The 25,064-nt window shown below is 42.2% G+C and overlaps 1 protein-coding gene and 1 pseudogene across 1 annotated transcript in view; one reads left to right on the top strand and one right to left on the bottom strand.

The window, feature by feature from the left end:
• Positions 1–348: 348 nt before the first annotated feature.
• Positions 349–14,695, top strand: LOC141476741 (nuclear receptor ROR-beta-like; annotated as a pseudogene).
• Positions 14,696–21,053: 6,358 nt separating this feature from the next.
• Positions 21,054–25,064, bottom strand: part of LOC141476742 (ras GTPase-activating protein 1-like) — an 88,770-nt gene continuing 84,759 nt past the window's right edge. Inside the window, exons 15-17 of the mRNA XM_074165550.1 lie at positions 22,594–22,751; positions 22,222–22,298; positions 21,054–21,058 (exon numbers count right to left, since the gene is read on the bottom strand). Of these exons, the coding sequence (XP_074021651.1) occupies positions 21,054–21,058; positions 22,222–22,298; positions 22,594–22,751 (240 nt within the window). The remainder of the gene's footprint in view (positions 21,059–22,221; positions 22,299–22,593; positions 22,752–25,064) is intronic.

The raw sequence follows: 25,064 nt of genomic DNA on the forward strand, positions 1-25,064 counted from the left end.
CAAGAGAAACTTCTGGGCCTTGGGACAACTGGTTAAGGGATCATGAGCACAAGTGGTGTTCTCCTCTAGCCCTCCAGTTACAGGGAATGATGAGGGAAGAAACAGGAAGAGCCAGAAGATCAATACCTGGCTCCGAGCCTGGTGTCAGCGGCAGGACTTTGTGGGTTTTGGTCATGGATTGGTTTATGGGATGCCAGGCCTGCAGGTGACTGACAGGGTTCACCTGTCTCAAAGGCAGAAAAGGATCTTGGTACAGGAGTTGGTGGGGTTCATCAAAGGGGCTTTAAACTAGATTTGAATGGGGAAGGGGATGAAACCAGGCTCTTTAGAGGTAAGCCTGGGGGTGACATGCCAATGTCTGTGGAACAGGATGCTAGTGAGGTCCCTCAATCTGCTAACTCGGTGAAGGTGGAGGATGGAGATTCATGCAGCAGCAGAGACGTGAGGGTCGTTTATGGGTTAGAAACTATGACTGCGCCTGGGAATGGTCAAGTAGGAATTAAGGCTTCTCCTCCCAAAAAGGTGGCAGGACCAATAGCCCAACTGAAGTGCTTCTACACTAATGCATGCAGCATGGACAACAAACAGGAGGAGCTGGAAGCCATCATGCAGCAGGAAAGCTTTGATGTAGTTGCCATTGCGGAAACGTGGTGGGATGACTCACGTGACTGGAGCGCTTCATTAGATGGCTACAAACTCTTCAGAAGGGACAGGCAAGGAAGGAGAGGTAGTGGAGTGGCCCTGTATGTTAGAGAGTGTTTTGATTGTCTTGAACTTAATGATGGTGACAACAGTGTTTATGGGTAAGAACCAGCAGGTAGGCCAACAAGGCAGATACCATGGTGGGAGTCTGTTATAGACTGCCTAACCAGGGTGTAGAGGCAGATGAAATATTCTACAAGCAGCTGGGAGACATCTCACCATTGCCAGCCCTTGTCCTTGTGGGAGACTTCAACCTACCAGATATCAGCTGGGAATAGAATACAGCTGAGAGGGAACAGTCTAGGAGGTTCTTGGATTGTGTTGAGGATAACTTCCTGACACAGCTGGTGAGGGAGCTGACTAGGGAAGGTGCCCCACTGGACCTGTTGTTTGTGAACAGAGAAGGACTTGTGGGGGACATAACGGTTGGAGGCCGTCTTGGGCATATCGATCACAAAATGACAGAGTTTTCAATTCTTGCAGAAGCAAGGAGTGGGGTCAGCAGAACTGCCACCTTGGACTTATGGAGGGGATACTTTGGTCTTTTCAGGAGCCTGGTTTACAAAGTCCCTTGGGAGGTAGTCCTGAAGGGCAAAGGAGTCCAAGAAGGCTGGATGTTTTTCAAGAAGGAAGTCTTAAAGGCGCAGGAGCAGGCTATCCCCATGTGCCGAAAAATGAGCCGTCAGGGAAAAAGACCAGCCTGGCTGAACAGAGAGTTATGGTTGCAACTCAGGGAAAAAAAGGAGAGTTTATGGCCTATGGAAGAAAGGGCAGGCCACTCATAAGGACTACAAAGATGTTGTGAGGCTATGTTGGGTTTCTTTTAACTTCATTTAATTCATTTTTTGTCTCAAATCCTTAGTCACATAGGAGCTGCAAAAATCTAGATCTAAAAATCCTTCGCATGCCAAAACCAAAATTGGCTGTAAAGTTCAGCAAATAGTTAAGGAATGTCCTACAATTAGCATCCATTTAGCCTTAAATCAGCTCCACAGCTACTTGAAATTTGGTTAACCAGGATCAGATAAATCCCCACCAGACTTTTCCTGATAGCTCCCCAAAAGACATCCATTTTCTGAAAAGTGCAAATCATACAACTTAAAATAATTTTTAGAGATATTATAATCACCAATAAAAACAGCGTGGGATACGTGAAGTTTGATTCTTTATGCTTTACTTCAGTAACTTAGCACTGCCAGTGAACTTAAGTGGAACACAGTACCTGTCATTATCCACTGCTACTGACATCCCATTCTGTGGTTGTTCAGTTCACTGGGACTTGCATGAGACTTCAAACGCTACCTTTAGCAAGTGAATTGAGCCCTGTGACGATGTCACCCTATTGTTTCCCCGCTCTCATTCCCCCCAAATGCACAGCTCTTATGACTTCCTTGCCTTTTTATTAATATCTATCAGCCTGCGTTGATGTAATGTTAGTTTTACCTAATAAATGACATTAACTATTGCTTTCTGATTGGTTCAGGGCAGTTTACAAACCAACCCAGAAAGTCGCAACCACTTTGGTATCATTGTTCCTGGTAACTAGTCTAACTGTGCAGTAATGACACTTTCTACCCTTTTTCTCATGGTTTCCTGCAGTTGATAGACTATCCTTCATCTTTCCTACCACACAATTGTGAAGTTACATGCTTCTAAGTTCACCAATTAACTATTTTTGTCCCCCCCCCGCTCCCCTGCCTCACTGTGCTTCCTGTGCTTTATTTTACAAGAAAGAAAAGAATATCAAATCAAATTTTCTTTCTCTCTCTCTAATCCTCATCCCCTGATTTCATTCTTCTTGTTAACCTCGTGTCACTTCTATCATAACACTACCTCTTGCCACATTCATAGTGGCTAGGAGCTCATAAGGCCTTAGGTATGAGTTACTATTCTCATTCCAGCCCTCTGCTCTTCAGTCAAATAAACCAACAACTGTCCAGAAAAACCTTCTAGGAGATAGAATAGCTACAAAACTTTAAATATATAAACCAGATAACAATATATTCCACTAACATAGAAAATGTCATTACTTTTTCATGGTAGTTGCTTTTTCCTTTGTGTATTAGCTTTACTTGATAAAGTCATTAAATCCTAGTGCTTTTGTGGTGCTTGAATTTGAATTACATTTCACTCCTGAAGATTCACTCCAATAAGATTGATATTTGTCAGGTTAATCTAAGTGGTAGACTTCAGCTTCTAATGCTGTGCATAGCCAGTGTTGGTTATTATCAGTCTCTTTCCTTAAAGAAAGAAAATAGAACAAATATTTTTAAGTCATCTGTTTACAAATGCTGATGAGCTTTTCCTCTATTAGTAGCAAGCATTAGATGATACATCGTGGTTATTACACAGTAAGAATGTATTTTGTAACTCTTCATTGTTTACCTTTTAACAAAGTAAGAATTATATTCTTTACAAAATAAAACATAGATCTCCCTACTAGAAGTGAATGTTCTTTAATTTCACAGCACAAGGACAGAGCATCTGCAAAACCATAGCATAAATAAAACTACACTAAATTAAGAGTTTACTGAAGCAGTTTACATGGCTCTGTGTGTATATGTACACATAATATGCACATGTAACACACTCTCTCTCTTGCTCATTATCTCTAGGGATTCTTTCGGAGTCAGCAGAACTATGCCTCTTACTCCTGCCCAAGGCAGAGAAACTGGTTAATTTACAGAACCAACATAAATCATTGTCAACACTGCTGACTGCAGAAGTGTCTTTCCCTAGGAATGTCTAGAGATGGTAAGGAGTCAGATTCCTGCTTCAAACCTAAACCCTTTGAAACTCTTCCTCAGTGCTGATTTACTTAAATTCCTTGGAAATTTCTGTGACAAATTTTTGCAGGTCTATGACAGTAAATAGGCAGATTAAAAATAAATGTACATCTTGGTAGCATTAGGTTTTTGTTTGTTTTGTTTTATTCAGAGCACTTGATTGAACATATTGCATTATAAAAGACATTTCTTTCACCTATTTATTGCCACCTACCTGTTTCTGGGTCTAAAGGAGAAATGTTTCATAGTTTAGCACTAAAAATTGAAACTATGCCATTTGAAACCTCAGAGAGAAGCTCCACAGTGTATATGAAGGCAAAATCCTTTGGTCCTTGAAGAGTTCTGGTCCACGTTCCAAGCTATGGTGTGATTAGCCATGTTGGCAGGCTGAGAATGTGCGCCACACCAGAGCTGTTTGCAGGTCATTCTAGAGGTGCGATGGAAAGCTTGAGCAAAGCTATCCACATCATACCTGTCCCAATCACCACTACTAATGTAAGGGGTTTCCAGACCACAGCAAGGTTTTGCATTGGCAGAAAGTATCAGAAGAAAATGACTTTTTAAAGGCAGGTTATATTAATTTGGATTTCCTGGTAGCAGCATTCTGTCTAAAAGGTATACTTAAAATGTTTCATTTGAAATTAACATTCACTGATGGATGTCATGTAAAGAGCTGTGATGAATTTTTTCATTAGATGTCTCACAGTTCATAAACTTGTTATAAATTGGGTTGCAATAGGTCTTTTCCCACTTCGATGTATCTTATGTTTCATTGAAACAACTTGCTGGATCTCATCAGTCTGGGAGTGGTCTTGCAGTCTAGCCTTTAATCCATGAACTCCTTATGGCCCTAGCATGCATCATACTTGATGCCTTAGCTCCTGCTTCTGCATGAGGAGATTAGTAAAATTTTAGTAATTCATCATCGTGTGCTTTCCCCCTAAAAGTAATGTCTTGCAAGGATTTGAGGTATCACAGGAGCATTTTAATGTGAGTGACAGCACTGCGTTCCCAACCTGTAATTCGGAGACCACTGCATACGAGCAGAGTGATTCTTCTGACAGCATTGTCACCTTCTTTCATTGTTTACCTGAGGGTGTTTGTAGGTGTTCATATTTAATGATATTGAGGGCTCTTGCAAGTTTAAAATAGCCTTTATGGATCTTTATAACAGAGAAACTAAATGTGAATTTTACCTCTCAGCCATGTAACAGATACATTTTTATCATGTGGAGGCAGGATGCTAATTGAGAGCAGATGGAGAATCCAGTTAATGACTATATAATGAAAACAAACAGTGGGTGTTTGTTTTTATTGCTGAGGCCCTAAAATTAAAGAAAATATGCAATTGCATTTTTCAAAATAAAGTCAATGTATATTGTCCATAAAAGTGTGAAATGCATTGTGGACAGATTCCAAGGGCAACCTATGTGTTTGTATAAGGTAGCTAGCAGCCTATGTGAAGGGGATACTTAAAGAAATGTAAATAAATTGTAAGTGCTGCCATCTAGATGTTTTTGCACTCCCTCTGATATTATTTTCTTCCTTTTCTGTTCTTTTCCATGATGGAAAATATTCACATATGTAGGCTCGAAAAGTCACAGCAGTCTGGTGAACTTCCCACTGACTGGAAAAGGGGAAATGTAACCCCCTTTTTCAAAAAGGGAAAAAAGGAAGACCTGGGGAACTACAGCCCGGTCAGCCTCAACTCTGTGCCTGGCAAGATCATGGAGCAGATCCTCCTGGAATCTCTGCTAAAGCACATGGAAAATAAAGAGGTGATTGGTGACAGCCAAGATGGCTTCACCAAGGGCAAGTCATGCCTGACAAATTTGGTGGCTTTCTATGAAGGGGTTATAGCGCTGGTTAAGGGAAGAGCAACAGATGTCATCTACCTGGATTTATGCAAAGTGTTTGACACTGTCCCACATGACATCCTGGTCTCTAAATTGGAAAGACATGGATTTGATGGATGGACCACTCGGTGGATCAAGAGCTGGCTAGATGGCTACACTCAGAGGGTTGTGGTCAATGGCTCAAAGTCCAAGCGGAGACCAGTGACGAGAGGTTTTCTTCAGGGGTTGGTGCTGGGACCAGTGCTGTTTAATATCTTTGTCAGGGACATGGATAGCAGGACTGAGTGCACCCTCAGCAAGTTTGCCAATGACACCAAGCTGTGTGGTGCGGTCGACACACTGGAGGGAAGGGATGCCATCCAGAGGGACCTGGACAGGCTTGAGAGGTGGGCCCGTGGAAACCTCATGAAGTTCAACCAAGCCAAGTACAAGGTCCTGCAAGTGAGTTAGGGCAATTCCAAGCACAAATACAGGCTGGGTGGAGAATGGATTGAGAGCAGCCCTGAGGAGAAGGACATGGGGGTGTTGGTGGATGAGAAGCTCAACATGAGCCGGCAATGTGTGCTTGCAGCCCAGAAAGCAAATCACATCCTGGGCTGCATCAAAAGAAGTGTGGCCAGCAGGTCGAGGGAGGTGATTCTGCCCCTCTACTCCGCTCTGGTGAGACCCCACCTGGAGTACTGCGTCCAGCTTTGGAGTCCTCAGCACAAGAAGGACATGGACCTGTTGGAGCGTGTCCAGAGGAGGGCCACAAAGATGATCAGGGGGCTGGAGCATGTCTCCTCTGAAGACAGGCTGAGAGAGCTGGGGTTGTTCACCCTGGAGAATTGAAGGCTCCAGGGAGACCTTATAGCAGCTTTCCAGTATGTGAAGGGGGCCTACAAGAAAGCTGGAGAGGGACTTTTTACAAGGGCATGTAGTGATAGGATGAGGGGTAATGGCTTCAAACTGGAAGACGGTAGATTTAGATTAGATATCAGGAAGAAAAATTTCACTATGAGGGTGGTGATACACTGGAACAGGTTGCCCAGGGAAGTTGTGGAGGCCTCATCTCTGGAAGTGTTCAAGACTTCTAGATTTATCTTCTGTATATATCCCTAATTGAAGGATCTTATTTGTTCTAGCGCATGATTAACTATTACTTCTGCTCTGAGATCTCAAAATATAGTCCAATAGGAAGCAAGAATTTAAGGAGAGATGGGGAGGAGGGGGGAGAGATAATCAGATATGACCCACTGTATATGCAGAATGTGGATTTTCTCCTCATAGTTTCACAGCAATCGATCTGTCATTTTTGAAATTTTCAATCTCAGTGTAATGAACCCTGTTCTTGTAGAAAGTAGTTTGCACTCTGATGCTTGCCTCTTTCTCATCAGAAGGAATGCATGAAGATTATGTAAATTGATTGTGTGAATCCCTGAGTCTTGCCTCTGTGGAAAAGATGGCATTCATTTGTGCTGTTTACCTTCAAGTCTGTTATTTTCCTCTAGGTTCTAACTTTAACCTGTAAGGTTTAAGAAGAAAAAAGTGTGAAGATCGCAACCCATTGAAAAGATACAAGGTTTTGGGGCTTGTTTTCATCTGAAGCACTAATCCTGTTAGTGCACAGTTTAAAGGTTTGTGGAAAATTGTAAGTCGCGTGGGATATGAATTTAAAGATTGTACATTTCATACAGCTCTGGGCTGTTCAGTGAACGAAGAGACAGGAAAAAGAGGCATGGTCTTTTTAACATTCATAGTAGGAAGTGAATTGCTTGACTGAGGCCATTGCTATCAAAAAGGAGTAATCATTGTCACCTTGTAAATCCAAGCACACAATATCTTTTCCTTTGTGAGATGCATATGGTGTAAAGCTTTGCATCCTTTCTCATTTCCACAAAAAAAGAGAATAAAATCAGAACAGCTGTGGGGGTGAGGGAGTTCAAGAAAAAAAGAAATAGGCCAGTGTTTTGCAGCGTGCTTTGATTTTCAGCTATGAAATTTGGAAGAATGTCCAGAAAGCAGAGGGATAGGTTGTATGCTGAAGTGCAGAAGCACCAGCCACAAATGCAAGAACAGCAGCACAAGAGCAGCAAGGCAGAAGCCCTCACCAGGATTCACAACAACAGCATCATCAGCAGCTTGAGCAATATGAGTAATGAAAACACCAGCACCTACTCGAATGGATGTGTCATCAACCTGCGGAAGTCTGAGGGTTACTGTAATGTGGATTCTGCCCAGCCTTCGCTGGATCAGTCTGGGTTAGACATGATTGGAATCAAACAGATAAAGCAGGAATTTATCTATGACCTCACTTCTGTACCAGCTATAGCTCTTTCAACAACGCACGGTTAGCTCCAGGAATATCCATGACTGAAATAGGTATGGAAAATTCTTATTCCTCTGGTATAATGTGTATATAAAAATTAGATTACAATATCATCTGTATTAAAGTATTTTGCAGGTATTCTATATACAATTATACAGTAATTACATATGCACACAAAGATACATATGTGCACACACACACAGAAACTAAAGGAAGGAAAATAAGTCTGGCTGTAACTGAAACAATATAGAGGCAATTATGAGTTTTACCAGAACCTGCAAATTATTCAGTTTCTTAAACTTTGCAGTTCATGTTCTGTTTATGAAATGGGAGCACCAAAACAGGTGATGAATCAGTCAGAACCAGGCAATAATTAGTAATGGGGAGCTTGTTTCAAATGAGCTCATTACTCAGAGGGTTAAATGATCTCTTCAGCCAGCTGTTCGTATTCTTGTCAGAACCCAAATCCCAATGGCAGCTCATTCTAGGGTATTTATTGTAAAAAAGCACCATCTCCCTACTTCTGGTGCGTGGATGTACATTCAGAGCAAGTTCACTGATCACATGAGATGCACAAATACGGTTGAGGTGAACATAGTTGTGTGAATACCCCTACTTGAATGCCTTTGAGAAGTACCTCAGTGATCTATCCCTTGAATTCTTTGAAAAGTAGCTGTCGCGGGTGGAGTGATTAACTTCACTCGTAAGAAAGAAGTAGTGAAATATTTATTAAGGTGAAACAGTGATTTAACAAAATTAGTAGTAAATGCGATAGTGTTTTACGATACTCGATGTCAAGGTACACTTATTTACTGCATAGAGGACAGGGTCAGACAAGCTGTCAGGGAGACCCTCCCGTTTCTCATTGTCACGAGATTCAGAAAGGACCCCCTTGCTTTCTGAACTTTTTCTCAGAGAGGAGTCTAGGTGCAGCTGGATCCAATCCTAGTCCCAGACTTGGTCAACGGTTTATGTCTAAAGGATTATATATGCGCAATCAATCCTTTACATTACTTAGCTAAGATTTCAAAGTTTAGCATGCTATTAGTCATTTACCGAGAATCTGTTGCGGCAAGGAATCTCTCAACCTCGAGGAGTAGAACCTTAAGCGAGCGTCCTCACAAAAGGGGAGATCCTGGCGTGCAGCCCGCTGCCATACAGGAGAGCTCAAAGGGCTCTTGGGCTGTCCACTATTTATAGAGTAAGATAATTGACCTGTAGTCTTATTCTCATGGGAACAAAATATCTAGGTCCCCACTCCAGACAGTGTTTTGGCTGTGTTTCCAGCCGTCCCCCAAAGTCCAGGTGCAACTTATCGCAACTGATGTTGTGATGGCCATGGAGGCCAAGGCCCGAGCAGGAGCCGGACAGGGTGGGGTGGGGGGGGAAGAGAGGGAAAACAGGGAGAGCACACCGCCACACAAGGATGCACGGAGCATCTGGGCCAGTCACAATGGGGTGCTTCTCCCATTTATTCCCAGTTAGGCTCACTTCGGCCTCCAGTAAAGCCAGTTTTTGAGTCTCACCTGTTAGTCCAGCAATAGTGACAGATTCTGTCCCTTTATGATTTGATGGCATTAGGGTGCACTGTGCACCAGTGTCCAACAGGGCTTTATATTTTTGTGGCTTTTATGTGCCAGGCCATTGAACCCACAGAGTTCAATAAACTCAGTTGTCCCTCTCCTCCTCCCTGCTGGAGGCAGGGTCCCTCTAATATTGAGAACAACATCTACAATTAGCAGATGAGTTCCTACCTGGACCAGAGAACCGCTCCTTGTGGACAGGAGCAGCCATCCTCCTGGAAGAAGTCTTTCTTGTATCTGTTTTACCTTGCAACTCACTTACTCTTCCTGTAGGGCCGAGGTAGGTCTTTTATCCCATTTACTCATGTCCTCTCCATAGTCACAGACGCAAAAACACAGGATATCTTGTAGCACATTCTGTTTCTTTTTAGCTGGTTTTCTAGGAGGGTGTCTTCTCCTAAAAGCTGGGATGTGGCTCCATGCAGGGGAAGAGTGGGATCTTTCATCCATCCTAGACAGTTTATCAAACAGTTTCTCATTTTTCTCAATCAGTTTTTCAGTTTTATCAGTCATTTTTTCCACAGCTGCCACAGTGAGTGGATGAGAGACTTCGTACTGTTGCATTCTGTTAGTCACTTCATTTACAGTTAGAGCATTAGATCCTGCCCAGACCATTGTTGAGAAAGTATGGGAATACATTGATGGTGCACACTGCACAAACTTCCACAACATAAGTCATTTGCATGGCATTTCATCATGGGATCACAGAATTGTCAGAGTTGGAAGGGACCTTCTAGAGATCATCTAGTCCAACTCCCCTGCTAAAGCAGGATGGCCTAGAGCACATTACTCAGGACTGCATCCAGGCAGGTCTTGAAGATCTCCAGGGAAGGGGACTCCACAACCTCCCTGGGCAGCCTGTTCCAGGGCTCTGTCACCCTCACCGTAAAGAGTTTTTCCTCATATTTGAATGGAACTTCTATGTTCCAGCTTGTGCCCGTTGCCCCTCGTCCTGTCACTGGGAACCACTGAAAAGAGTCTGGCTCCCTCCTCCTTCAACCCACCCTTTAGATACTTATAAGCATTGATAAGGTCTCCCCTCAGCCTTCTCTTCTCCAGGCTAAAGAGCCCCAGCTCTCTCAGCCTTTCCTCATAAGGGAGATGCTCTAATCCCTTAATCATCTTTGTTGCCCTTTGCTGGACTCTTTCCAGTAGTTCCCTGTCTCTCTTGAACTGGGGAGCCCAGAACTGGATGCAGTATTCCAGTTGTGGCCTCACCAGTGCAGAGCAGAGGGGGAGAATGACCTCCCTCGACCTACTGGCCACACTCTTCCCTACGCAGCCCAGGATTCCATTGGCCCTCTTGGTGACAAGGGCACATTGCTGGCTCATGGTTAGTTTGCTATCCACCAGGACCCCCAGATCCTTCTCCTCAGAAGTGCTTTCCAGCAGGTCCACCCCTAACCTGTATTGGTGCCTGGGGTTCTTCCTCCCCAGGTGCAGGACCCTACGCTTGCCCTTGTTGAACCTCATTAGGTTCTTCTCTGCCCAGCTCTCCAGCCTGTCCATGTCACGCTGGATGGCAGCACGGCCCTCTGGAGTGTCGGCCAGCCCTCCCAGTTTGGTATCATCAGCAAACTTGCTGAGGATACACTCTGTCCCCTCATCCAGGTCATTGATGAATATTTTGAACAGACTGGACTGAGTATTGACCCCTGGGGGACACCACTGGTTACAGGCCTCCAACTCGACCTTGCTCCATTAATTACAACCCTCTGAGTTCTGTCACACAGCCAGCTCTCAATCCACCTCACTGCTCCCTCATCTAGCCCACACTTCCTTAATTTCCTGAGGAGGATGTTATGGGAGACAGTGTCAAAAGCCTTGCTTTTGGGTCTACATTCATTTGCCAGTCACCATAAATCACCTCATGAAGTGATCCTCCTGAAGTTTAACCAGGCCAACTGCAAGGTCCTGCACCTGGGACACAGCAATCCCAGGCACAAATACAGGCTGGGCAGAGAATGGATTGAGAGCAGCCCTGAGGAGAAGGACTTGGAGGTGTTGGTGGATGAGAAGCTCAAAATGAGTCGGCAATGTATGCTTGCAGCCCAGAAAGCAAACCGCATCCTGGGCTGCATCAAAAGAAGTGTGGCCAGCAGGTCAAGGGAGGTGATTCTGCCCCTCTACTCCGCTCTGGTGAGACCCCACCTGGAGTACTGCGTCCAGCTTTGGAGTCCTCAGCACAAGGACAAGGACCTGTTGGAATGAGTCCAGAGGAGGGCCACAAAGATGATCAGGGGGCTGGAGCACGTCTCCTATGAGGACAGGCTGAGAGAGTTGGGGTTGTTCAGCCTGGAGAAGAGAAGGCTCTGGGGAGACATTATAGCAGCCTTCCAGTACCTAAAGGGGGCCTACAGGAGAGATGGGGAGGGACTCTTTATCAGGGAGTGTAGCGATAGGACAAGTGGTAACGATTTTAAACAGAAAGAGGGGAGATTTAGATTAGATATTAGGAAAAAATTCTTTAGTGTGAGAGTGATGAGACACTGGAACAGGTTGCCCAGGGAAGTTGTGGATGCCCCATCCCTGGAAGTGTTCAAGGCCAGGCTGGATGGGGCTTTGAGCAACCTGGTCTAGTGGGAGGTGTCCCTGCCCATGGCAGGGGGGTTGGAACTCGATGATTTAAGGTCCCTTCCAACCTGAACCATTCTATGATTCTATGATTACCTCTTGCACAGCCTGTTCCCTCAGGTAGTTAATACCTTTCTCCATGGTGGTCCATTTGCTCGGGTGGCATTCTGTATCATCATTAAAGATACTTGCCCTTTATGGCTGATAGCAGTCGCCTCCAGAGACTGAGGGTGTGTGACTTTCTCCCAATCACTTTATCGATACCTCCATCTCTGGCCAGGTTTCCCAATTGCCTAGCTTCTCTACTGTTGAAGTCCGTGGTATCAGCCCCATTATCCAAGCATCGGAGCAACCAGGAGATACGTGTCTCACGATCATTACAGCTAAAATCCTTTCTCATATTTCATAAGTCCTTTATAGAAAAGAATTTAATGGTTACATCTGTATCTGATTCCTCCTCCTGCGCTGACACTGCCCAAGAATGACCCTCTCCCTGATCTGCTTCAGAAGGACCCATTTCTGTATCTTCATCAGAAGAGTCTTCTCCCCTGGTATCTGGCTTTACCTTGTCTTTGTCATAAGGGGCAGGGGAACGAACTCACCTCTTTTTTTCTTTTTGGTCACAACTTGTACCGGTGCTGATGGAGTCTGAATAGTGACAGTACATGTTGGACAACATCCACTCCTGCACTGAGATTTAATAGGAAACCACCCCTGCAACCCATACAGAAATAGTGACAATAAAATCATGATTTTAAAAAAGTAACCATCATTTCTGAAATCGAAATGGGATCATAGAATCATCAAATCATGGATCCATCCCCTAGATCTGATGGTGACAATTTGGCATGAACAGTAACTTTCTCAAGGTAAAATTGAAAGTGTAATTAGTAACAGAATCCATTACATAATGCCTGAGGAATGCAGGTAAAGAAGTTATCCACTGCAGGGGGGGGCAGTGAGTGAGCATGTGTCATGCTTAGTTGCCTACCAGGGTTAAGTCACAAAACAGACAAAGATTTTTTTATATGTTAAAAAAAAAATAAATTAGATGAATGTAGTACAACTGTTCCTAAGTAAGGATTTTGAACTTGAAAAACCCAGAAATCTGTAAGATTTTTTTTCACATCTGAAAAACTTCATCAATCCATCTTCTGGATCTTGATTCAGTTTCTTGGCTCAGCTGCAGAATAGGCTACCACAGTAAAAATACTACTATAACTTCCTGCCCTTTGTGCTTTCGAAAATCTCATGTAATGTTACCTTGCAGAGTAACTACGGCTATATATATATATATATAACCCAAACAAGAATGTAATAAAAAAAGGAAAGGATGCAACTTTAATAGCTCTTCACTGACAAATGAGCCAGAAAGCAAGACCTTTGTCCTGGTTTGAGGTAAAACAGAACCAATTTTCTGTTCAGGAGTTTTACTTTGCAGCTAAGCCTCTTTTAACTCTCTGAAACTCTCTGAAATTAACAGCATATTGTGCAGAAATTGTTAGCTCAGAGTGATAACACCCACGTTTATAGTTTATGCTAAGGAATGGTATGCAGAGAGGCTCTTGCTTATACTTATTGCTATAATAACCACGGTCAGTTAACTTCATTATTTGCCCCGTTAGAGGGTCTGAAGCAGAAAAGTGTAGAGGGGTCGCACCTACGGGGAGGAGCAGACAGGACAGGTGACCGAAAACTGACCAATGGGGTATTCCATCCCATCTGCATCATGCTCAGTATAAAAGCTGAGGGATCAAAGGGGTCAGCTCTCTTTTCTTCAATGACTGGCATCCGAGGAGGACTATCTGTTCGTCTGCGTCTGATCCCGATTCGTGCGTTCCTGAATCCAGACCCAGAATCCGGTTCCCATCTGTCACCGAGTCCAGTCTGGGACTTTCCCTGTGCCTGCCGGTGATGTGATTGTCATCCTGGGAGCTCGATACAGGTTTTTTTATATATTTCATTATTTTCTTTTTATTAAAGTAGCGTAGGTTTTTTTAAACTCATAAGTCTCTTCCTCTCTCTTCCACCTCTCCTGGAAGGGAGATACTCTCTGAAGGGTGAGGTCAGAGAGTATCTGTCTTTCATTTCAGTGGCCAGTCCAGCCCAAACCACAACAACCTTGCACTAGTTTAAGTAAAAGACAAGTAAGATAAGGATCAGATGCTAAGCAATTGATGTAGGTAAGAAAGATTTAAAAGCTCTTCTAGAAGAAGAGATTATATATATAAATGAAAGGTTGGAATGCAAGTTACAGAGATAGAGGACTCAAAGACTGCATTACTACTTGAATTATATTGGGTTCTTAATATAAAAATATATAAAAAATATAAAATAATAATAGTTTAATAATTTAATATAATTTACAATAAAATAATTTAATATAATTTAAATTTAATAATATAAAAAGACATCTGAAACATTGAAAATGCTAAAAGAGAAGGGACAGAGGGGACATTGCAAGAAATGAAGTTGAATACAACTATCCTTCGTGTCATTACCAGCTCTTATTAGTATTGCTATTACTCTAGCACTAGTTAAATCTATTGTCTTGCCAGAAATTACCCGACTTGATTTGCTCAACAGGTTTCTTGGCTTTCTTATTTGAGATTACTTTTATTATTGCTATAGTCAGGTTTACCTGTCAAACCATTGGACAGAAAGCACCAATTCCATCACTGCTTTAAGTCCACTAAGTACTGAACAAAATGAGCAAAAATCTATGATAACTCAAAATATCACATTTTGCTTCAAAATTTTATCTTTTTTTTCCCTATAGATGGCAAGGTCATGAATGTGAAACAGGCAGAGAAAAAGACTGCTGTAAATAACTCACATAGTAAAAAAAACCACAGAAACAGTGATGTGATGGAAATCACATTCTGAAACAGACCGTTAATGACTCAAATATTTTAAATTACTTCTGAAAAGGAAGTAGTGATTTATATATGGGGGGGAAAGGATCTAAACTGTCAAATGACACTTCTTGATATATTTACACTCAGGGCCTTACTGAAGTAACTTCTTATTGTCAAAAATACACAAAGTACCTTAAAGATTGCCATCATAGGAGTGGAGAACAACAGAACCCTACATGCATGTCACACTGGCAGAATCTGGTTTGCACTGTTTCCTTTCAGCAGAGGGGCTGTCTGAGAATTTAAGGACAAAAGACAGATCTGTCTAGGGATCAGAACAAAAGTGAGATGTACAGTGCCAATAGACATGAACTGTTTTATTCAACCTAAGACAAGACACACTGGTAACTAGTTTGGTTGTCCAGCATTTAGTGCCTTTGTTAACCTTCAGCAATTGCATCAAACAGGAATTTGACACAACTGAAAATGTGAACTTTTCCCTCATCCATATATTTCTCTTTCTGATTCATCCCCAAATCTTCTTAACCCTAACCTTAGTCCTACCTCAGAAAATAGGTACATATTCCCTTGCTTATCTGACATTAGCACTTAAAGTAAAAATGAGAAAGTTCTAACTTTAAAGAGGAAGTGCCAGGCTCTTATGATGGCAGATGATTCTTCACTCCAAGCAAACACTGATTTATTTAAATAGAAACAGAATCAATGGAAATAGTAATGGGATGGAGTTGACCTTCTTTGGTGGAGCCTCCAGTCTTGTGACTTTCAAGTTCATACTGCATAGCTTTCATATGGACAGAAGACTTGTTGAAGCCTCTTGTACATAGATTTGGAGAATTAAAGAAGTCATGCATTTATTTCCCATTGTTCAGAGATGCACTGGACTGTGAAGGTAGACCACAGTAAGCTAATATTACAATGAAACTTTGCGTGATACAAACACCTTGCTTTAACCTCACCAAGTCAAATGTCAAAAAAATCATTTATTATGAGTCCTACAAGATCGTATTTTTATACACTGACTTCTCACAGGAAGGGGGTTATTTCAGTGCTTGTACGCTCTCAAGTCACATGAATGCAAGTGATAAGTCACACTCTGGACATGCTAACAAAGGGTTATCTATCAGATGGTTGCATACTGCTACAGCTGGAAAAAAACCAAAAAAATTAGTGTGCGGTCATTCATCTCTTCATTGGGTTAACAGTTGGACTCAATAATCTTAAAGGTCTTTTCCAACCTAAATGATCCTATATTGCACGTGAAAAATATAGCCAGAGGACAATAAGGTTGTTAAAGTAAGCGCTCAGGAGTCAGAAAATGGCAGAATTAAGGTTCATGGTCCATCTTTTTTGGGGGGGGGGTGTGTATATCTATTACGAGACAGTCTAATTCAAATGATGTCATACTGGTAGCCTCTCATCCCCCACATCACCACACCACCACCTGGAGTACTGCATCCAGCTCTGGAGTCCTCAGCACAGGAAGGACATGGACCTGTTGGAACGAGTCCAGCAGAGAGCCACAAAGATGATCAGAAGGCTGGAGCACGTCTCCTATAAGGACAGGCTGAGAGAGTTGGGGTTGTTCAGCCTGGAGAAGAGAAGGCTCTGGGGAGACATTATAGCAGCCTTCCAGTACCTAAAGGGGGCCTACAGGAGAGATGGGGAGAGACTCTTTATGAGGGAGTGTAGCGATAGGACGAGGGGTAACTGTTTTAAACTGAAGGAGGGGAGATTTAGATTAGATATCAGGAAGAAATTCTTTACTGTGAGGATGGTGAGACACTGGAAGAGGTTGCCCAGAGAATGTGTGGATGCCCCATCCCTGGAAGTGTTCAAGATGAGATTAGATGGGGCTTTGAGCAACCTTGTCTGGTGGGAGGTGTCCCTGCCCACGGCAGGGGGTTTGGAACTAGATGATCTTTAAGGTCCCTTCCAACCCAAACCATTCTATGATTTTGCTCTATGGACTTGACTGCATGAGGTGACTGCCTCTAATATAAAAATGTTTTCTTTTTAACATGAATTAATCTGAAATTAACCAACTATCCTGGTTCAAAACCAAACAAGAACTTCCACTACAGCTGAACCCTATGTGGAACTGCCCTGAGACATTTACTGATTTGACTGTCTGACCAAATTTGAGCATCCCAATTTTCAGTAGCAACACATGAAATCTAACAATATATTCCAGAGGTTTTGGTTGTGGTTGTTTGTGTGGTTGGTTTTTTTAAGCCATATTTATATATTTATTTGAATAAATTATTAACAAACTGTCACAGAAACAAAGAAAAAAGTAGAATTGCTGCTAAGTGTTTAGCATAATTTCTGAATATTTGAAATACCTTTTCAAACCAAAAATACAAAAATAATGGAATGAATAATCAGGTAAATTTCAAGGTGAAAGACTTGAGAACTAAAGAAATATTTTTAAATACTTCTATTGGGTCTGGCTGGGATGGAGTTAACCTTCCCCATAGCAGCCTTCATAGTGGTGTGCTCTGTATTTGTAGCTAGAACGTGTTGATAACAAACCAGTTTTGGCTACTGCTGAGCAGTGCTCACACAGCATCTCAAGGCTGTCTCCCAAACTCCTCACCCCCAAAGGCCAGCGGGGGGGGGTGGGCAAGAGGTTGGGAGGGGACATAGCCAGGACAGCTGACCCAAACTGACCAAAGAGATATTCCATACCATATGATGTTGTGCTCAGCAATAAAAGCTAAGAGAAAGGAGGAGGAGGGGGAGCATTCGTTATTAAGGCGTTTGTCTTCCAAAGCAACCGCTACGTATACTGAGGCCCTACTTCCCAGGAAGTGGCCAGACTTCACTTGCTGATGGGAAGTAGAGAATAAATCTTTTTGTTTTCCTTTGCTTCCGCATACAGCCTTTGCTTTTCTCTATTAAACTGCCTTTATCTCAACCCATGAGTTTTTCATCTTATTTTCTCCCCCTGTTCCACTGTGGAGGGGGAGTGAGAGAAGGTCTTGGTGGGAACCTAGCATCCAGCCAAGGTCAACCCACCAAAAAAACAGAAAAAAAAAGCCCTCATATACTTGAATCATTTTGGTATTTAGTTTTGTGTGTTACAATGAAAGAAAAGGAACTCCTTGAGCTTCACGAGAGTTGACTTTGTCCTTGTCAACGGTGTACTTCAAGGAATCCCATGGGCTAAGGCTCTAGAAGGAAGGGGGATGCAAGATAGCTGGTTAATATGTAAGCACCACTTCCTCCAATGTCAAGATCGGTGCATCCCTAGGGGCAAGAAATCAGACAAGGGAAGCAGGAAACCTGCACTTGATGAACAGGGAGCTTCTGGAAAAACTCAAATGCAAGAAGGAAGATTACAGAATGTGGAAAAAGGGACTGGCCACCTGGGGGAAGTGTAAGAGCGTTGTCATAATATGCAGGGATGCAACGAGGAAGGCTAAGGCCCACTTGAAATTAAACCTGGCAAGGGATGTCAAGGACAAGAAGAAGGGCTTCTTCAAGTACATCAGCAGTAAAAGGAAGACTAGGGAAAATGTGGGCCTGCTGCTGAATGAGGTGGGTGCCTCGGTGACCAAAGATGCAGAGAAGGCGGAGCTACTGAATGCCTTCTTTCCTTCAGTCTTTACTGCTAAGGCCGGCCCTCAGGAATCCCAGACCCTGGAGGTAGGAGAGAGAGCCTGGAGAAAGGAAGACTCTCCCTCGACCAAGGAGGATAAGGGAAGAGATCATTTAGGCAAACTTGACACCCACAAATCCATGGGCCCTGATGGGATGCACCCGCAAGTGCTGAGGGAGCTGGCAGATGTTACTGCAAAGCCACTCTCCATCATCTTTGAAAGGTCATGGAGAACAGGAGAGGTGCCTGAGGACTGGACGATAGCCAATGTCATGCCAGTCTTCAAAAAGGGCAAGAAGGAGGACCCGGGAAACTACAGTTGAGTCAGCCTCAATACCATCCCTGGAAAGGTCATGGAACAGCTCATCCTGGATGTCATCTCTTAGCACGTAGAAGAAAAAAAGGTCATCAGGAGTGGTCAGCATGGATTCACCAAGGGGAAATCATGCTTGACCGATCCTTCTATGATGGAATGACTGGCTGGGTGGATGAGGGGAGAGCAGTGGACATTGTCTACCTTGACTTCAGCAAGGCTTTTGACACTGTCTCCCATAACATCCTCATAGGTAAGCTTAGTGTGCATTAGATGAGTGGACAGTGAGGTGGACTGAAAACTGGCTGAGTGGCAGAGTTCAGAGAGTTGTGATGAGCAGTGCAGAGTCCAGTTGGAGGCCTGCAGCTGGCGGTGTTCCCCAGGGGTCAGTACTGGGTCCACTCTTGTTCAATATATTCATCAACGACCTGGATGAGGGGACAGAGTGGACCCTCAGCAAGTTCACTGATGACAAAACTGGGAGTAGCAGCTGACACAGCAGAAGGCTGTGCTGCCATTCAGCGAGACCTAGACAGGCTAGAGAGTTGGGCGGTGAGGAACCTGATGAAATTCAATAAGGGCAAGTATAGGGTCCTGCACCTAGGGAGGAATAATCCCATACACCGGTACAGGTTAGGGGCTGACCTTCTGGAAAGCAGCTCTGTAGAGAGAGGCCTGGGAGTCCTGGTGGACAACAAGTTGACCATGAGACAGCAATATGCCCTTGTGCCGAAGAAGGCTAATGGTCTCCTGGGGTGCATTAACAAGAGCGTGGTCAGCATGTTGAGGGAGGCCATCCTCCCCCTCTACTCCGCCCTGGTGAGGCCGCACCTGGAGTACTGTGTCCAGTTCTGGACCCCCCCAGGTCAAGAAGGACAGGGAACTACTTGAAAGAATCCAGTGGAGGGCTACAAAGATGATCAAGGGAATGGAGCACCTCTCTGATGAGGAAAGGCTGAGAGACCTGGGTCTGTTTAGCCTGGAGAAGAGAAGACCGAGAGGGGATCTTATCAACGCTTGTAAATATCTAAAGGGCGGGTGTCAAGAGGATGGGGTCAGGCTCTTCTCGGTGGTGCCCAGTGACAGGACAAGGGGCAATGGGCACAAGGTGGAACACAGGAAATTCCATCTGAACATGAGGAGGAACTTCTTTCCTTTGAGGATGTCAGAGCACTGGAACAGGCTGCCCAGAGAGGTTGTGGAGTCTCCTTCTCCGGAGATCTTCAAAACCCGCCTGGATGCACTCCTGTCCAGCCTGCTCTAGGTGAACCTGATTGGCAGGGGGCTTGGACTAGACAATCTTTGAAAGGTCCCGTCCAACCCCTACCATTCTGTGAAAACACAGTGAAACCAGCATCAGATTTTTGGGCCCTCAATCTGGTTTATATGACAGGAAAAACAAGTAGAAAAGTTGACCACCTGGGTTATCTGGGAAGATGAGCCTCACGTTAGTCCCACTTCAGAGCAATCCACATTTAATAACTGGCTACAAAGGAGAAATTTTAAGAAAGGTAACCAATCCATTTTCCTTCCTTTAGAGAGGTTAAGGCTTTAGGCAACACAGCACACAGGGATGTTGGATAAGGTCTCTTCTACCTCAGTTTTTCCCCCCGTATACTTCAAATATTCAATAGGGATGAGTATCCTGGTTTGGGGTGGAGCCAAGCCTACTTTCTGTTCAGTGAGAGAGGCTCATGCTTATATTTGTTGCTGTGGGAACAATAGGGTCAGCTGACTTCGTTGTTTACCCTGTGGAGCAGTCGTACCTGTGGGGAGGAGTGGACAGGTTAGGTGACCCAAACTGACCAATAAGGTATTCCATCCCATCTGCCATGCTCAGTATAAAAGCTGAGGAATCAAAGGGTTGGTTCTCTTCTTCAATTGCTTGGCTTCATCAATGGTTTGTTCTCTTCGGTGACTCACATCTGAGGAGGACCCTGTCTGTTGGTCTACCTTTGATCCCGATCCATCGATTCCTGAATCAAGATCTAGAATCCAGTTCCCATCCGTCTCTGAGTCCCCAGTGCCTGACAGTGACACCTCCCTGGGAGCTTGATAGGGTTTTGTATATATTTATATATACTGTATCTATTTAATTCTTTCAATTTTATTTTATTATTAATATTTCATTCAAGTAGTTCAGTTTTTTTCTATACTCATAGATCTCTTAAACTCTCTTCTTCCTCTCCTTGGAGTGAGAGGTGGGGGAGAGCATCTGTCGTCTTGTCATTGGCCAACCCGGCCCAAACCACGACAATGGGGATGTAGGCAGAGATGCCTGTTGATTCAAGTTGATATTGTCTAATTCTTATCCCAAAATGAAAGGACTTGTTATGTTCTAAGAGTCTACCTAACCATAATCAAGAAACATTGCCAGTTCTCTTGACTTAAATAAGGAAACAATCTATAACCTTCCACCAGTTGGATACATATAAAGGTAGCACAATCTCCTTAATCTGGACAGAGAGAAGGAAACTACAAAAACACTTTAAAAGAAGTTACTGAAGTATTCCATTCATGAATTAGCCTTTGAAGGGTTCTTTTACTAACCAAAGCTGTGGCCCTGATAAAGAATTTTCTAGCTCAAATGAATAGAACTGTGCAAGAGCAAGGTCACAACTGCAATTAGAAAGTCCTTTTGTCTGTCAAAGGAAATACATCTTTTTTTCCTTCTGCTATACAGAAACTTTTTTAGTCAGAGGAAAGGGCAAGAGTTTTGAAATTGAATTAGGTTCTGCAAGAGCATTCAGTTTTAGAAGTAATTCTTCTACTTTGGTCAAAGTTTCCCTACAAATCTCTTATCTGAGAGGGGAAAAAAGAGAAAGAAATTGACACCGAGGCAAACATAACAGGCCAGTAACACAATACATGCAAACCAAAACCAACAGCAACAGATTATAAATACTGTGCCAGGCTTTGGGACAGGTCTGAACACAACAGAAAAGTACTTGGAACAAATCTTGGGCAGGGGGTGTGGGAGGTTGGTTTGGTTTGGGTTTGGTTTGGTTTTGAAGAAGCTGTGTACATAAGAGGAGGAAAGTAAATTCTTGGGAACACAGATGAGAGAGAATGGGGGGGAAGAACAGGATGACACAGGACTGAGGTAAATTTTTTTCTACAGACTGTCAAGTTGAATTTTTATTTATTTTTAAGTGAGGAAAGTACTACCTTTCCTCCCTCTTTCTCACTGGAAGCGACAAAACCCCCTGAAAACGATAAAAAATATTCCATACAGTTCGGTTTAAAACATTAAAGAAATTATCTTAGTGGAATGTAACATTTTATGGAGCAGATTCATTCTGACAGCTTCTCTGTTCTCTTTTTTTTTCGGTAAACATGGTCACGGTATAACATAATAGGTATATTGTAATAGAGCTAAAAAAGCCATCAGATACATAAGACTGGATTACTGTGCATTTTACTACTAAAATCATGCAGGTTCTGTTCTTATTGTAAAAACATTAATGTAGAGTTAGTAACAGACATCCAAAACATACCAATACAGTTGTATGGTAATCACAGAATATACTTAATTCTCTTGTGACAGTGTTTGACAAGAGCAATGAAAATTGTATCCATTGTTGCAATATATATGCATCTTTTACAGAAAAATACTTACATATATCTGGATCTTTACTTTTCTTTGTTTTGTTACTAAGACTTATCTCAAATCTATTAATATCAGATGAAAGATCGCTAGGGGAAAAGACAGAAAGCCTTAATTAATACTATACTTGGCCAACATTTAAACTTATTCTAAAGTTATTTCTATTCTGAGTTCTCATGATCAGCCAAAGACAATTATATTAACAAAGATACTTATATGCATACATAAAATTCTACCCATGCATTTGTGGCTAAAAGGTAGCTGCCATATAACCATGCATACAGCATTTTTAAAAAGCACATTCAAAAGAGTACAGCATAAAGAATCTTAAATGCAATGCAACTTACAAGTGAAATTCAGTAATTCAATAAGATTAAGACTTACTCAAAGACAAACTCTTCTGACCATACAGGGTTCTGCCCTTCCCTGATATGTGTTTTTGCTACCTGGACACTGTTCAGGTAGATGTTACAATACGGATTAGTAAAATGTTTTACTGGGAGCGTATGAGCTTCTTCTACATGCAAAACAAGACTGCTGACCTAAAGAAAATACACAAAATTTATTTCCTTTTTTTTTAAAAAAGAAAGAATGGAATTCCCCCCATGTGAAGGCTTAATGTAAGGTATAAATATTAAATACAAAATATAATTTCCTAATAGAAAGAGCAGGGAAAAGGAATAATGGAACAAGATTTTAAGAGGCACCAGTAAAATTAAGAGCAACTCAAATAACTTGAAAATAAACCTCCAGCACCATAGTTTTAACTCATCTTATTTTTTAATTTTAAAACCATCACTATGAGACATTAAGATTTGCAAGTACTAACTTTTCTATGCATAAAAAATTCTACTGAAGTCAAAGAATTGTATCTTGGGTAAGAGCCTTGGACAAGTCCAAACACAATGCCATATTTGGTGCTTTCCTAACAGATTAGGCTCAATACCTGTCAGCAGTGTGCCCTGGCAGCCAAGAGGGCAAACCGCATCCTGGGGTACATCAAACACAGTATAACCAGCCAGTCAAAAGAGGTGATTATCCTGCTGTATTAAGTGTTGGCATGGCCTCACCTTGAGTACTGTGTGCGGTTCTGGGCCCCACAATTTAAGAAGGATGTGAAGGTACTTGAATGCATCCAGAGGAGGGCAACAAAGCTGGTGAAAGGGCTGGAAGGCATGTCCTATGAGGAGTGGCTGAGGACTCTGGGTTTGTCTAGTTTGGAGAAAAGGAGGCTGAGGGGTGACCTCATTGCTCTCTACAGCTTCCTGAGGAGGGGAAGTGGAGAGGGAGGTGCTCATCTCTTCCCCCTGGTATCCAGTGACAGGACGCATGGGAATGTTTCAAAGCTGTGTCAGGGGAGGTTCAGACTTGACATTGGGAAACATTTCTTTACCGAGAGGGTGGTCAAACACTGGAACAGGCTTCCTAGAGAGGTGGTCGATGCCCCATGCCTGTCAGTGTTTAAGCGGCATTTGGACAATGCCCTTAATAACATGCTTTAACTTTTGGTCAGCCCTGTAGTGGTCAGGCAGTTGGACTAGATGATCTTTGTAGGTCCCTTCCAACTGAAATGTTCTATTCTATTCTAAACAACAGTAGATTATGTAAAATTCCCTTGTTTAACACACTGCACTGTTTTCTCCCTGTTAAAAGGAAGATATTAGTCTGTAGTACAGATTCTCAAAATAATAGCACTTGGAAACTCAATTTCCATAAAATGAGAAGTGAACTCTCTAAAATCATTTACATTAAATACATTTTAAACAGTCTACTATTTTACAAACTTCTGAACTGCATGCAATTCATAGCTTAATCAAATATCTACTGATATCAACTGAAGTCAATTTAGACAAATACAGGAAATATCATACTTGATCAGGTCAAAACTCCATTTAAATCCAAATATTCAGTACCAGAAGTTTCAAATGACAGTTCAAGAATCCCTGAAACTGATATAATTTCTATAAGACACTCATGGAAGTATGATTTTTGATCTTTATACACTTTATTTACCTTTATCATTCATGCTTTTTATACTTTTCACCTCTCTAAATAGTTCAATACTTCCCACACTTATTTACTTGGAAATTCTTTTACTCATTCCAGTCTATAATAAAAATAATTTTCTCATTTCCTTTATGCATTTTGATATAAGATGATCAAAACTAACTGTATCCTAAATGAGAATAACATAAATATTAAATAGCATCTACTTTCTTTTTTCTTTTCTTTTCTTTTCTTTTCTTTTCTTTTCTTTTCTTTTCTTTTCTTTTCTTTTCTTTTCTTTTCTTTTCTTTTTTCTTTTCTTTTCTTTTCTTTTTTCTTTTCTTTTCTTTTCCTTCATGCAGTCTAACATTTTCTTTGCTTTTGGAAGTATAGAATTAGTTTAGATGATCACTCTGTACGTGCTTCGCTTTTGTGGCTCCCAATTTCTTCTGTCAGTTCAAATATCAATTTACCTAATTTAGTTTGGTTCTTGAGAAGTATTCAATGATCTTTAATGTTGACTACAGAATAATTCTGCATTTCCTGAAAAAAAGTTTTATTCCTTTTTCCATAGACTGATAAAACAGCTACTTCCAACATTCGTAGCATTCAAGGATACCAGGGATTCTTGATTCCTATTATTCTCCAATCATCACTGATCTAGCCATTTATAACTATCTGTCCTTTACTTCTGAAAGAGGTTCTGGCCACAACAGTACTCTCAAGAGACCAAAATAAATTATGCCATAATCACAGTTAAGTATGTATTTGTCACTGAAAAATGAATAATATTAGTTATGCTAGTATTTTGGTTACGTGTGACATAAGTCTCTCAAATCTGGTGAATTGTAAGAGTTAAGACAATACAA

Source organism: Numenius arquata, chromosome W (assembly GCF_964106895.1).
Source record: "Numenius arquata chromosome W, bNumArq3.hap1.1, whole genome shotgun sequence".
NCBI classification, from domain to species: domain Eukaryota; kingdom Metazoa; phylum Chordata; class Aves; order Charadriiformes; family Scolopacidae; genus Numenius; species Numenius arquata.